The 14,988-nt window shown below is 52.4% G+C and overlaps 1 protein-coding gene across 1 annotated transcript in view; it reads right to left on the reverse strand.

The window, feature by feature from the left end:
* Nucleotides 1-14,988, reverse strand: part of KIF1A (kinesin family member 1A) — a 120,936-nt gene that overhangs the window by 40,608 nt on the left and 65,340 nt on the right. Inside the window, exons 24-32 of the mRNA XM_075004683.1 lie at nt 14,569-14,747; nt 13,731-13,868; nt 6,112-6,230; nt 4,696-4,781; nt 3,890-4,028; nt 3,472-3,637; nt 2,824-2,914; nt 1,620-1,738; nt 1,071-1,126 (exon numbers count right to left, since the gene is read on the reverse strand). Coding sequence (XP_074860784.1) covers nt 1,071-1,126; nt 1,620-1,738; nt 2,824-2,914; nt 3,472-3,637; nt 3,890-4,028; nt 4,696-4,781; nt 6,112-6,230; nt 13,731-13,868; nt 14,569-14,747 — 1,093 coding nt within the window. The remainder of the gene's footprint in view (nt 1-1,070; nt 1,127-1,619; nt 1,739-2,823; nt 2,915-3,471; nt 3,638-3,889; nt 4,029-4,695; nt 4,782-6,111; nt 6,231-13,730; nt 13,869-14,568; nt 14,748-14,988) is intronic.

Below are 14,988 nucleotides of genomic sequence, written 5' to 3' on the forward strand. Positions count from 1 at the left end.
AGCAGAAAACCCAAAACAAAGCAAAGCAGCTGAGACACACCATGTGAATGGGAGCAAAGGGACTGTGTGGGACAGGGGATGCAGCCTGCTCCACCAGTGCTGCGCATTGCAGATCTCTTTAACCCTGTGAGCTGCTGCAGCTTTACACACACCTCCCATTCAACACCAGGTGTGTCAGCACAGCACCGCTCTGTCCAGCAAGAGGGTGAGGGAGATGAACGAGTGGCAAAAGGGAAGACCCCCTGGGATGGATGTGCTGCAGTCTGGCTGCACATGCTAAGGGGAGGTAATTTAATGTTAATCCAGGGACTGTTTCCTCTAGCAAGTAGAATACTCCACACTGAGGTTCCAGTGCGAGTGGGCTACCAGGGAATGGCTCTCGGTGGCTGACAACAGCTAATAAAAGGACGGGAGCATCCTGGCAGGGAGGAAAGGGATGAGGAAGGCCTGCTGGAGTGAGAGGTGCAGATATGTCTGCTTCCAGGCTAACCAGATCCTAATGAGAAGACCGGGCAGGTTCAGAGAGCCGTGAATCATCCTGCCACTCACTTCTTAGGATTTTCTGAGCTCCCATTCTCTCCCACCGAGAAATCACAGGGCAATAACCGCTGTCCGGTAAAAAATCCAATCACTGTTGCTCGTCACCCCTCACTGTGTGGCACATAGGCCCCTGCAGCCAACACTTTGCCTTCCACTAAGCCATCACTATCTGTAGCAAGTGTAAATGGAGGGCAACCAGCATCATCAGGCTTCCTGTTCCAGGAAGGAAGCTTATTCATATCACCCCCAGAACTGCTCCTGCAGAAAGAGGTTCCCCCCACCTTCAACACCCAGCAGCTTCCCAGATGAATGCCTGCTCTGTAGAGCTATGTGTTGCAGCTGGCTCTCTGGAAATATCACAGCACGAATCAGCATGAATGCTAGCTAGCCTGGACAGGTCTCCTCGCCACAAACCAGACAGCCGTGATGTTATCACAGAAGAATGACCGACTCTCCCCCAATTCCCACTTGTTCCAAGTTGTAGCTTCTGAAGCCTAACGTGCTTTAGCAGGGGAAGAACAATGGCTTACCTGGCTTGGACAGGGGCATGATGCGGGGGAAGTGGCGTCGGGATGGTCTAAGGGGACTGTGGAGAGAAGAGACTCAGATGAAAGAAAGCAGGCAAAATAAATGACTGGCTTAGCGAAGGAGCTCCCCTCCTCCTGGTCTTGCAGAACAAGAACAAGGGGATGCTCTGTGAAGCTGGAATGGAGAAAATTCAAAAACCAACAACAGCATATGCATTTTATTAGCCTGTGGAACTCTCTGCCACAGGATGTCAAGGCTAAGAATGTAGAAAGATTCATCTTTATTTTCATGCACGTTAGAGAAATGGAAAACTCTGGCTTCTTAGTCACACCTTTAGGATGCTGTAGAATACAGTGCTGTAAATCCCAGCGTCTTTGCACATACTTTTTAGACCTGACTCACAGCTCATGGAAAACAATGGAATAATTTCTATTGATCCAGATAGACTTTGGATCAGAGCCTAGGTCCAGGCTACGTGAGGCTCTGGTCTGAGTCAACAAGGTGGGTGAGCCCATCTTCCGGATGTTACCCCTTCTCTACACTGCACTAACCTGAGCACGTCCTTGCAGAGTGGGGGGAAGGGATGTTGTTGATAATGTCCGAACACCTCAAACACAATCGGTTGGCTCTTGATGTACTCAATGAATGACTTGGTCACCTCCACTGCAATCTGCGAGAGAAGGGAGCAGGGGACAAGCAACACTGTTTTAAAATGATATACGGCAGCAATCCATGTGCCTAGGTCCCTGTCCAGCAAAGGATTCATGCATGTGGCTTTTACTGGATCACTCACATGCTTAAGGCTTGATCTGTGATGGTCAGAGCCTTATGAGCAGGTCAGACATCTATCAGACCAGCCACCCAGACACAATTCTTTGTTTACCAGTAAAAGGTATTTCACCAAGAAACAGGCTCAGCTCACCCCTCTGCTGGACATTCGTTTCTGTTACACACCATGACAGCATAGTGCTCTGCTGGACAAGGAGGTGTGAATATTTTTGCATAGGGCTGGCTGGTTGTTCAGAGCAAAAATGGAAAGACTGGCCTGGATGCGCCTCTCAGAAATGCTGGGCATCAAAACAGTCTGGAACCGTCCTGGCAGGGCTTACTGCACAGGTGCCAGGGAAGCGTGCAAAGCTCTAGAGCTTGAAGGAGAGGCTAAGCATGCCAAGCTCAGTAGGAAGCGCTCAGGCACAGGAGCCCACACATCCTCACCGGCAGGGCAACAGATTTTATTCCTCCTCCCTGGAGTAGGTTCCCAGGCTTTAGTTTTAAGCTGGTCCCAGGCTGAGACAGCATTTGTGGGCATGTGCGAATGGGCAAAGGAAAGAGAAGGGGAGACGAGAACACCGCAGCATGTGAAAGGTAATGCCTCATGGGTGGGTGGTAAGACAGGCAGGATAAGACTAATGGTCCCCACACTCCTCAGGGGGCATGGGGAAAACATTTAGGGTGTTGTAGTGGGGCCTGGGCCAGCCCCTGTGTAGGGGCAAAGAGGAAGTGACATCCAGTCCCACTCGGCATTCAGTGTCACTCCAGACCCAGACCCAAGCTCAGAGCCTGCCACAACTCTGGCCTCAAGCCCCAGCTGCAGCTCCACTCCCAGCTCTGTCCTGGCCCCTGCTTGGGCACAGGCAGATTCCCTTATGAATAAGGCTGGCACGAGAGAGAAAGTTTGGGGACCACTGTGTGCACTCTGGGCAGAGCCAGGATCTCATGAGGCAGAGAGAACACAGCTTGGGAAGTGAGACTAACATTCTGGACGTGATAGAATCCCAGAGGCGGGCCTCGTCCTGTGTTCTTCAAGGGCTCCGTAGAAAAGGCCTCGTCATGCCGATGGATAAAGCTGTGGAAGAAGGAAGATTGTTATGACAACTCTGACCAGCAGAGTGGAAGGAGGACGACGGTGTGATGTGGCAGCCAGCAGAGAGGACCCCAGGTCTGAATGAAGGCGACTCATTTCCCACCCCATCCCCATAGGGGTCTGCACTCTAAGTTCAGACAGGCTGCTACTGAAAGCCAGTTCTCCAGGGCCTGATCCGCAGCACACTGCTGTCCATGGCAAGACACCCATTAGCTTTAGCCTGCTTTGGAGCAGGCCCCCTTTTGCATGGTGTGGCTCTCTAGGTTCTTTCCCTCTTTCATGAAGTACTGGACAAAAATTCAGAAGCAAAGAGGACAGTGTGGCAAAATTACATTGGGGCACTTGTTATTTCCCATCCCAGTGCCGCCCAGAGACCCCCTGGCCATGCAGCCAAGAGCCCATCTCCTTTGGGAATCTAGCCAGGGCAGGGTGGTTTAAGATGCTCCTTGCAGAGTGCAGCCTTCTGACCGAGGCAAAGGCAGAGCGGGAGGAGGAGGGAATAAAAGCCAGCAGCAGGGAGGGATCCCAGGACATCTCACTTAAACTGGCAGAAGATATCTGCGTATTCTGCAGAGATGCTGGAGGCCTGCAGAACCGTCACTCGGAAGGTGAAGATGCTGCCCAACTTCAGATGATCCAGTACTGCGTCCAGTGGTTCATCAAGAGCAGCTTTCTCTGGACTGTCCAGAAGATCATCTGGAGTCACTGGAGGAAGAGGAGGAGGAGAGCCATTAAACAATCTCCAGACTGGCTCCTTGAAGGCCTAATGAATGCCTGGCCTACCCACCCCAAGGCAAACTTTGCTTTCCAGGGAGCTTTCAGTACACACCCTACTGAGGCCCCAGCTCTTTGCAATGCTGGTCTGGAGGATCCAGGGAGTGGCGAAACATTCTTTTCCTTACTGTACACCTTCCCCCACCCCAGTATCACTTCCCTAGCACTGAACAATCCCTTCACCTGCACATGTGTTGTTGTTGACTTCATCAGCAGAAGGTCCGATGTCCGTTATCTGGCCCTGGCCTTCAACAATCCGCAGTTCCTCCTGTGAGGTCCCCGAACGAGACATCCCTGCTGCAGGACAGGCCTCGGACTGGAACTGCCAGGCACAAGGGGAAATGGAACAGAAAGGCACGCTCATCCTGCTAATGGCCATGGGCAGCCTTGGTGTCTCTTGCCTGGCATGCCTTCTCTTCTGCTCAGTGTGGCAAACACCCAGCCAGGCAGGCAGGGCTGCAGCTTTATCTCCTCTGCCACAGTAATGGCCCCAGTTCTGTGAGAGCAGCATCCAGACCCTCAACACTAGCGTATGGCATGCAGGCTGGGACAGGGCCAAGTGGCCCCGGGGGTCCATATGGAAAGGGAGCCTTAGGCCACTAGGCATTGTTCAAAGCTGACCAGGGTCTGTGCAGAGTGACCACTGTCTACCACCTGTTTGCTGGCCTGTGAGAAAGGAACTAGAGGTTCCAGTTCCATTCAGCAAGAGGAGGTGCCCACCCCACTCCGCTCGCAGCCCTCTGCAGTCACAGGATATCCACTAGTGGGGCTGAGGCCAACTTTCAAGCCCATACGGCACGTGGCCAACACCCATCCCCCAACCCAAAGCACATCCTATCAAAGGCACTCTTGCTCTTCTGCAGTCTCAGACCAATAGGATAAGATACTAGGAATGGGCTTATTTTTCAGTGTATGGGTAACAGCAAGGCCCAGTACACTCCCTGACAAGCTAAGCCAATAGAAAGATGTTTGCCCAGGGCTGGTTATACCTTCTCAAAGTGCTGATCATCAAAGGATATTTTGGCTGTCCCTGACTGCCGTACTCCTGAACCATAATCAGGTGCTTCTTCATCCGCTGGAAGAGGAAATAGACCACAACATTATAGGAAGGAAGCAAAAACTTACTTCCAAAGCAGATTGCAGCCAGAGACAGGTCTCCTGACTGCAACCTTTCACACACCGTTCCCTGAGCAGTCACTGGCTGCAGATCTCGATGAAAAGCAGTAAATTCCAAAAGGCAATCACAAAAATGTTGCAAGAAGTGCTTTCCAGTCTCTGTTTGTGAGAGATGCTCGACAACTCTGCATCACTTAACAGCTACTGAGGTGAGCACTCATCTATACCCAGGACCAAAGGCACCACATTAATGCCCTTGCACATATAAAAGCAAAGACATACAAAGTTAAGTGGATGATGGCCCAGATCACTAAACCATGACACGACATGGCAGTTTTCAGTTTCTTTACAAGAGCACCATGTTAGATTAGCTGTGTGTGCACATGCATGTTGGAGCTGACTGAGAAGAATGTTCACCTGAAATGAACAGTAGCCAAAAAGGTACTGCTGTTCATTTTCCTCAGGCCAAGATTTACCATGACTAGAGCCTGGTCCAGGTGACATGGAGCCCATTTGCCAATGACCTTGCTCAAGGAGACTGAGTTCCAACAGGCGAGTTTCACCAGGTTCAGGCTCCATTCGGGATATATCTAGGCCAGGCTTCACTTTCCTTCTGATGCCACGAGTGAGAGGTCCTTCCAGGTCAGATTAGGTCCAGTTTATGGGGAAGCGTGGGACTGAATCATTTGTCCAACTCAATCTCCGTCTCAGCCAGGAGACAGCAATTCGTCTTGTTAAGGTATTGGGCTTGGAAGGCATTGATGCGGGCATATGGGGCAGACGCTGAACTGATTTACACCACACGTAACCCATGGAGGTCAAATGAGTTGCATGGGATGGGAGGCAGTGCACAGAACAACCCACAGAGTGATGAGTACCCTCTGCAGGCAGTTCTGATGACAGTACAGGAGATGCCTGTTGGGCTCAGCACTAGCACAGGAAGCTGGGTATCCCCATGTTACTAGAGAAGGAAGGCACAGCACGGTGGCCTGCGAGTGACATATCAACCTGCCAATTCCACGCGTGTGCAATGCTCCAAGGGCCCGATGGGAGGAGAAGTCTCCTTGCACACTATGCAGCAGGGAGCGCAAGGTCTGAAGAAACCCTCAGGCTCCTGAAGTAAGGGGGTCACCAGCCAAAGCACCCAGCACAGGGCTCGTCGGGCCCTGGAACGGGCGTGTGCCTCCATGAAATGCAATGGATGTCCAGCCTCTCTAGGGCACTGGGCCAAGGCCAGCCAAGAGCCATCCACTTGCTACAGGAAACCCACTGCGGCTCTCCCACTGTACCTGAAATGGCCTGGACGGCCACGCGCAGGAAGCCCTTCACCTCCCCCTTCTCGCTGACGATGGCCACACGGTGGACCAGCGGCACTGGGTACAGCAGGTTGCTGAGATATACGAATGCCCTGGAAGGACCAAGTAAGACAGGAGAGTGGTCACTGTGCCCCCCCACCTTGGGGTGTTCAAACACACTCCATGGCCAGATGGCAGCAGGGTTCACACTTCATCGCTCACATCACAACATGGTGCTGCAAAGCAAAACTAAAGAAAGGCAGCCAGGGCCAGCCGGAAGGGGGTGGGGGACTCAGCGTGCTTAGGAAAGGCTGGTGGGAGCAGAGCTACAGTAACTTCAGGTTCCTGTGGAAGCGGCAGCAAGTTAGTGAGCACCAACGTCCCTCTCGGCCTGTCATCTCCCATGGGCGCAACAGCGTCGTGGGGAGGGCTGAGCAGGGGGCTGTGCTGGTGCCAGAAGGAAGCTAGAAAGAGGACCTCCTGTGATGGAGAACCAGAGAACTAGGACGGAAGGTGCTGTGAAACAACCAGATTCAAGGGTCTGGGGAGGGGGACAGGCAAGAGGGGACAAGGGTGGGCTGAGGGAGAGGAGGGAAGAGGCAGGCAGGAAAGGAGAAAAGAGAAGAGAAGGAAGGGGAGGAGAGAGACAGTGAAGGAAGGGAAGTTCTTAGCACACAGCGTCCCTGTAGATGGGCAGAGAATTGCAGACACCTGTCTAGAGTCTGAGACTGAGATGCTACTGCAATGGCAGGTTTTCAGCCTAATTTAAGAGAGACCAGGCATGACCCCCACAAGGTGCCCTATGAAAACCCATCTCCAATCAGGGTGAACTTGCCTTCAACCAGGGTCTCCATCTGCACCAGGCAAAGGGGCCTGCTCAGTCAGTGTCCGGCAGGGAGAGCCTCCATGCACCTGCCAGGCAGCTGGGCTCATGCTGCCATAGTCTAAGGCCCCACGTGGTGACCCAGGCACTCAGCTCTTCAGGGTCTATTGCCCTGGGTCACACCAAGTAGTACCCTACTGCCACGCACTCAGCCCAGCTGCCCGCCAAATAAGAACCACTCAGGGCCTATGCAACGATGACACCAAATGGGGTGGGCAGCGCTCAGTGAGTGGCACCCAGGAACCACAGGCCAGAACCTCAGCTGGTGTAAATCAGGGCAGCCCCACTGACTTCCGTGGCATTACACCCTTTACCCCAGCTGAAGGTCTGGCCCGTCAATGCCCAGGAAACGGAGCAGATGTGGGATCCCTGAACGCACGAGTCGTGATGCCTCTCTGGTCCAGCTCTAACCAGGGGCCAGCAGCAGGCAGCACCAGACCTGGAGCCCTGGGCACGCTCAGGCAGAGCAGCTGTCTGTCAGGCTGGGGGGAGACACCTTGTCCTTGGCCAGGCCAGCATCCACTTCAGTCCCCCACCAGAAAGCAGAGGCTTGCTCCAGCAGGGCTTTCTTTATGCAAACCTGCTCCTCATGGAGGGTTCAGTTGTGCCCTGCTGCCATCTGGGGACATTAGGGGAACAAGGGCTGCCTCCCATTGCACAGCCCTCTCGGGGCCTGCTGGACTGTGAACTCTGGGTGGTGGGCTGCCTGCGCACCCCCACCCCCACAAGAGAAGCTGTAGGAGGGGTGGCTAGCGAACGCTGCTGCATGCCTATGTGCCGGCTGCCTGATGCAAGAGGAGGGGTGTGCTATACTCTCAACGGCTGCAGCAAATCGGTCCCCCCTGCATCACAGGTGCCTTCCCACCCTGTCCTCTGGGTTGAGCCTCACCCCAACTAAACAAGCACGCAGCACAAAGGTTGCATGCAGGTACACAGAGTCGCTGGAGGTTGCCTGGAGCCACCTGATTTCCAGACAAGTGCTCTGCCCCTGAGCAAATGTGCAATCCTACAAGGACATTTCCCAGCCCTTGAGACTCCACTTGGGCTCACACTTGAGAGGCAGCAACTCTGGAGGGCAACTAACTCCAACCCCTAGCTGCTGTTGCCTCTGTACGGGACCCAGGTTTGCAGGAATGGCCAGTGCCTCAGAGCACCTCAATTCCTGGTCATCCAAGCTAGCAATCTGGGGATGGTGAGAGTCACACGCAGTTACTTTCTCCAGTGCACCATGGAGAACCGGCTCAGTGGAGGAACAGAGCACACCCAGTCCGCTGCTCTAACCCTTGGATGAAATCAGGACCCCATCCTCGGCACTGTGCTCAGATGAGAACAGCAATCCTGGACAGCACCTGGATCTTCAGCAGGTGCTGGTGCTGACTGCAGAGCACATCCCTACTCTCTGTCCTTTACATTGTGAAAGTGCAGAACATTCGGAGCATGAAAGGTAGCTCAAGAGAAAGGAAGACAGCTGCAGCTCGTGCTGGCTCCTTGGTGGTACTCATATTCTGGAGGCAGCCCCCGTCCAATCCCAAAACATCCAGGACAAGGGAGGACACTGGAATGGCACTGGGGCTGTAACATGCAGTAGGTGATCTTAGTTCTGAGGGATCAGCTTTACCTCAGCCCGGGCACACTGTGGAGCAGACTTGTGATATGTGCAACACACGACCTTCAACAGTGAAAACCTGCACATCTAAATTTCATCCTTAAAAACAGACCTGGCAGGCATGGCACTTCTGCTGCCTGTTCTCATCCCTGTGGGCAACGACATGGTGCAGCTTTGGGAAAGCTTTCCCCTCCTGGCTGGAAGCAGCTGAAGAGCTCACTGAGTCACAGATGACATGGATAAAAAGGAGGAAGCATTCTGAGGAGCTCACATGCTCCATGACTTCACCCACTGCTTGCAAAAATCTGCCCTTGGATCATCGAGGGGAGGTGCACCCTAAGAGGCTGGTCAACAGTTTGCTGCTCCCACAGTGAGGCAGAGGCCAGCAAGGACCTATCCCAGCTGTGATTACCCACTAGTGCAGGATTCACCCTGGGGACACTAGTTTACAGCATTGCAGGGCAAGGCTTCCTGCAACATTATCTTAGTACAGAGGAAAGGACAAAATGACCTCTTGTGGTTCCTTCCAGCCCTACATTTCTGGGATTCTAGGAGGACCAGAGAGAAGCTTCAAACTCTTCAGAAAGTGTCAGTGCAGATTGTGGGTAGCAGACTGGTGGGTGTAGGACATTCTGCCTTGGTTTCTAAACCCTTTTCAAGGTCCTGGTTCCAGCTCATGTGATGGCCATCTGAAACGGTCTCTTCAACAGCGAAGCAGCTGTGGTGCACCTGGCTTAGATGGAACTCTTGCCTGCATTCTAAAATTCTGGGCTAATTACAGGTAGAATCTTACTAGCTTATTCCTCAATCAATAAGAGATGGTAAATGGGTTGTGACCTTGCTGAGAAGGGGCATCGGAGGTTGCTTCCAGCAGGTGGAGTTTGTCTTTGACCTCCGTCCACAATGGCACTGTGTGGGGGCAACATGTACGGTCATCAGCACTAAGCTTGGTACCAGCCATACCACATTCCTTCCCTTCCCCCCACCAGCTTTCCCTGCTGTTTGTAGCTGGTCCCATACTGGGAACGCAGACTGACAGACAGCTCTCCAAAGCCCGAGTGAAGGCAGGCAGGGTGCAGCCTCTCCAGGACTACGTCACACTCAGGATCTGCTGAATGGAGGCGCATGAGTCTGAAGAAAGCAGGGTTTCTGTATTCACCATGGGTCACCACAGGGAGCAGCCAAGTGTGCTTCTCCACAGAGAAGCAACTAAGATTCTGTGGCTATGGGGTCAGCTTCGTTATCTGCAAACGACACTCCAGTGCCCCCTCAGAGCAGAGGTTTAGCTGCTGAGCCAAAACGTTGTCATGAAGCCTAGCTAGTTCCTCCAGAAAGGGCTCACCCCGCACCCGAGGAAGGTAATGGGAGTGATCTCAGTGACTGCCAGAAGTGCAGGAGACGTCATGGGACCCGAGATAGCTCCCTTGGGAGACAATGGGAATCCTTCCACTGATGTCAGCAGCAGCAGCTGGGTTGGGTCAGTAAAGCACAAGACAAGAACCAGCTTTAAACCCCTGTCTGACCAGGTGCTGAGCCCTTCCTAGGAGAGGCAGAGCATCTTCTGCTCCCAGCAAATCACCTCATATGGGGAAAGTGCAGGGCCAGAAGATGGGAATCCTCTTGAGTGTCTGGAATCCGATCAGGGGCCATGCTCAGGGAGGGAGGGAATGGAGCCTGACGCCCAGCTGAACGCTCTATGATTCTCTCAACTGGAGATGGCTTTACTTTGGTGTTTGTGTGTACAGCTCCAACTTGGGCGGGAGGAATGTGGGTCATAAGCACTGGTAAGCATTGATCACTAGAGTGTGACATTACCAGTGAGCACATCTTAAAGCAGACTGAAACCAGAAAGGTGGAAGAGGGCAGAAGAGGGAGGAAGAGGGGAAGGGGAAGGAGTATGCTGCTGGAGGGAAGGCAGGAAGAAGGGCAGAGACACTAACCACAAGATTGGTGAGGTGCAAAGATGGCATGCTCAGACCAAAGAAAAGCCTTTCAAAAAGAAGACGAAAGTGAAACCACCCCCAGTTTTTGCTCAAGCTTTGGAAAGAGAGCCAGCAGCTAAAAAACAAAATGAAGGAAGGGAAAAAAGAAAACAGTATAAAGAAAATTGGGGAAAAAAATAATCAAAGACAAGGATCCAATCATAAACCAATCCCAGCACACTTCACAAGAAATGTGATTGGCACAGCTGCTGCCCAAGGAAAGCCAATTCTGTGTCCAACTCAAAAGAATTGGGAAGAGTCAAAAGGAAAGTCCTCCCAGAACAACCCCCAGGGGATTGTTCCATCACTGGAGTCTCTGGTCATTTGGTTGGTTTGTTTTTAAAATTTCTGATTCCCCCAAGAGAAAAAAAAAAGTGGAAGAACCCAGCTCTTTCGGTCTGAGGCTGCTGTGACTCTTATCCCATCTTCCTCTCTTTCCTAGTCCCTTCTCCTGCCCTTTGCCCAAGTCATATTGGCTGGAGAGGAGAACCTAGCTCTCACCTGGGCTGCTTGCTGTCACAGACATGTTCACAGGTCACAAGCCCAATAACGACCCCATGAGAGAGGAAACAATGCCACTGACTACAGTGTTGTTGCAATTACTTGCGTCAAGTCTGAACTGGAACCTACGCCTTAAAGGACAGATGTCCCTTGGACAACTATGGGCAAAGACTTGTCTTTCCCCTGGAAAAAGTCTGAAGCAGAAATGGGCTAACAGATGCCAGTCTTGGCAATCCCAAGTGGTTTCCCTCAGAGTGAAGCAGTGGCCAATGGAATTAGACATACTACTGATTTAATGAGATCTGGACTTCTTTTTCTGAATGAGCCACTGAAACATTCTGTTCTCACTAGTAAAAGAAATACACAATTCTCGTTTCCTGTGGCCACAACCCACCCCGTGCCTTGCAGGGCACAGCAGCTCTCCCCACTCCAAAGCTTTTCTTCCCACCATCTAAAACCTAGTGTCTGGCACCTCTGCTTCCCATACAACACCCTTCTGCCCGGCTGTCCTGTGAACCCTTACAGAAAACAATTCCCATCCACATGCTAACCCAAAGCAGCAAGTGGAAATGTCAACTCTCCCACCACAGACCTTAGTTTTAGCTTTTGATGATAACCTTATTCCTCCACAGCACATGTGAAACATCTGGGGAAATCCCAGGTGCTACCAGCTTAATCTGCCTGCAGTACTATGCTCAGTTGCTGCACCTCCCATCTCTTCCTCACATGCCACGGGGGGCCAGGGGCTGCCTCTGAATCCCTCTCTGAAGAACCAGAGCCCACAGTTCAGTTCATGGTGCCTAGGTTAAACCATGGTCTCTTGCTCATTCCACTACTCCCCAAAAGCCTGTACGTCCTCCTCTTGCTGGTGAGCATCTACGTCAGAGTCAGGAACAGGATTTCCACGATATCGGACTGCAAGGATGTCACCCTCACAATGCCCATGGGAGCAGACGGTCGCCTGTTGTGCAGACATTGCAGCATAAAACGTTTCCAACAGTGAATCAGAACTGAGACCTGAATGCATGAAAGCGAGGGGAATCCTTTGGCTCATTTCTGGATCATCTTCACACAATTCTCTGTCACATGAAACTCTTCTCTTTAAAGAGGTCATGTGGCTCCAGTGGCCACTTGATCCTGGTTCCTGTCGACACAGTGATATCTGCGCTGAAGCTCATTCTATAAAGATGGATTGATCAGAGGAACTTTCCCCTTCTTTGCCTACAGACACTGGCCTTACCAAGGAGCTGACTGGTAACTCCTGCCCTGCTGGACATTTCTCTAAGGCCACTGTTCTGCTAGCCCATTCCAAGTGCCCATGGAATGTGCACCCTCAGCATGGGAACAGCGTCAGAAAGCAGTTTTCTCGTGCGAAAGAGCTAGTTCCTTCCCAGCATGCTCTCCTAAAACCTCACCAACCTTCCTACTAAACTGAACAGGGGGGAGCGGTCGTAAAATGGATCCCGGGCATCATACAGCGGGTACTCCGGAAAGATGTCTTCCTCCAGGTCCTCCTCCTCCTCCTCCTCCTCCTCCTTCCCCAGGTGCTGCTCGTCAGCAGGCTCGGTGATGTCGGAGTCGGGGTTCGAGAAGGTGGGGGAGGGGGTGAGATCAGCCATGCGCTCGCTCATGCATGTGTTGAAAAGAGGAGAGCTGTTGCAGCCAGAGATATCTGAACTAAGGTTAGTACAACAAGATAGAAGACAGGTTAACACCAACTATTCCAAACAGGAGAGAGAGAAAGAACAGGCACCAGGGACTGTTGCTATTCAGGAGCGGGGAAGGAAATAAGACCTGCCTGTTCAAAGTGCCTTACAAGGAAGCCCACAGTGTCATCAGCTAGCAAGCATGGAACATAGGTGTGGGAAAATGGGAACTTGAACTTTTCACAGGATTTGACAAAGCAGGAACGGAGCTCAGTTCATTAAGACCCCAGTCCAGTGCCCACCAGCATCAAGGGGAGTCCCTCCATTGCTGTTAATTGGCCAGGATCAGGCCGGGACTGCACCCAGGTTGGTGCTGTTTGGCTGCACCCCACTGCCCGGTCCCTTCGACACCTCCTAGCTGACAGCACTGTGCCCTTCCGAGTGGCGTGTAGGAAGCAAATGAGGAGACACAGCACATACAGTACAGCACATGGAGAGATGCCAATGAGCACTCGAACACACATCCATGGACGTGGAAACCTGACAGCCGGGTTCTCGACCCATCCCCTTCCGTAGCCTCCTTTCCATCATGGGGCCCCACCCAGAATCCTTCCACAGTACAGTATGGGAAGGTTGAGAGCCCAGGCATTGCTGTTACAGGCACAGCTTCAAAGAAGGTAATGGGACGTTCACCACCAACTTGTTGTGGAGGGCACCGAATCCCTGGGAAGAGGAGGGGTCACAGAAAATCACTCCTGAGCATCCACGCAGAGGGCACAGCAAAGTCATTGCAGAAAATAGTGCTCCTTGGATACTGGCTTGCTGCCTGGTGCAACCTTTTTACCCACAGCAGCCTGTAACCTAGAAATGCCCCAGGGAGATGGCTGCTCCTTCCACACTGCACCAGGCGTCCCTAGCAAACCACACAATCTTTCCATCTGTGGGTGCATTTGGTCTGCAGTTGGATTTAGAAAAAGGAGGAGCAAGGCTCTCACCTGCCAACCAGCCTGAACCACGGAAAGCGATCGTAGAAGGGGTCTCCACCAGTCACAACATTGTCACAGTCCTCTAGGATGCTAGAAGGCACTTCTGCTGCCCGGTCGTACATTTCACGCATCAAGTCCAGACGCTGTCTACAGCCAGAAAGAAACAGATGAGCACAGTGGGTTTTACAGGCCTAAATCAGCTTCTGGTCTCTGGACCATTGTGTCATATATGCACACATACACACCCCTGCGCCACTGTACTTCTGAGACACCCAGTGTGTCACAGTCGCACATAGTATCACTGAGACACCCATTGCATCACAGTCCAGCACACCATTGTACTTGTGGGGTGTCTAGTGCCTCACAGTCACACACAACACCCCTACACCATGGTATTTCTGTGGCAGTCAACACAAACAATATAAGCGATGAGAAGTGATTTGCCCTCATGTGCAGAGATACCCTGTGAAGGGGAAACCTCTCCATCTCTGCATGGTGTGGAGAGCTGTGACAAAAGAACAAATGGAAACACAGGGACCATAAGAGTAGGGAGGGACGAGTTTCCATTCCTAATGAAACACAGGCCATTGTTATTTTGCCGTGTATTATTGCTCACTGATGGCACTTGTTTACTTGCAAAGGCAGTGGTAATAATGTGCAAGGGATCACTTCTCACTGATTGCTGGGCCTGCATGTGTAACCTCAAGCCCAGGGGCTACAACCACCAGGCAGGAGACTGCACACCTCCACTTTTGTTCTGAATGTGCCCACCAAGCAGGGCTGCTCTCAGCCTCCCCTGCTCAGGGTAGTACATGTGGCTGTGCCACAGTTCCTTGCCCTACCCTACCTGAGCTTCTCAAGAGTCCAGTAATGTGTTGCTCCATTCTTCTGGTCCTGCACCTCCACTGCCACAATGGTTCGTGGGAATGGCCGTTTCTCTCGGTCTTTGGCAGCTTCGGGGGGCAGCAGGTCGGGAGGCAAAGGGGAGTACAGTGTGTCTGTCAGGAGAACGAACTGGAACTGGACCTGGGAATGGACAGGGAGAATCAGCACGTGTGGGGCTCCCCAGTCAGTGGAGCCATCCGCTCTGTGTGAAAGGCCAGCTCAGGGTAAGGGGGTGGCCATGACACCCTTGGTGCTACACATCCTTACACAAGGATTCAATCTGAGCTATTGCCTCTGGTGGAACCAGTACTGAGGCCCAACTGGAAACACGCTGTTTGGTTGGGAATAACTCAGAAATGTAACTTGGGGTGAAATCCCAGAG

The sequence above is a fragment of the Carettochelys insculpta genome, chromosome 10, assembly GCF_033958435.1.
Source record: "Carettochelys insculpta isolate YL-2023 chromosome 10, ASM3395843v1, whole genome shotgun sequence".
Taxonomy (NCBI): Eukaryota; Metazoa; Chordata; order Testudines; family Carettochelyidae; genus Carettochelys; species Carettochelys insculpta.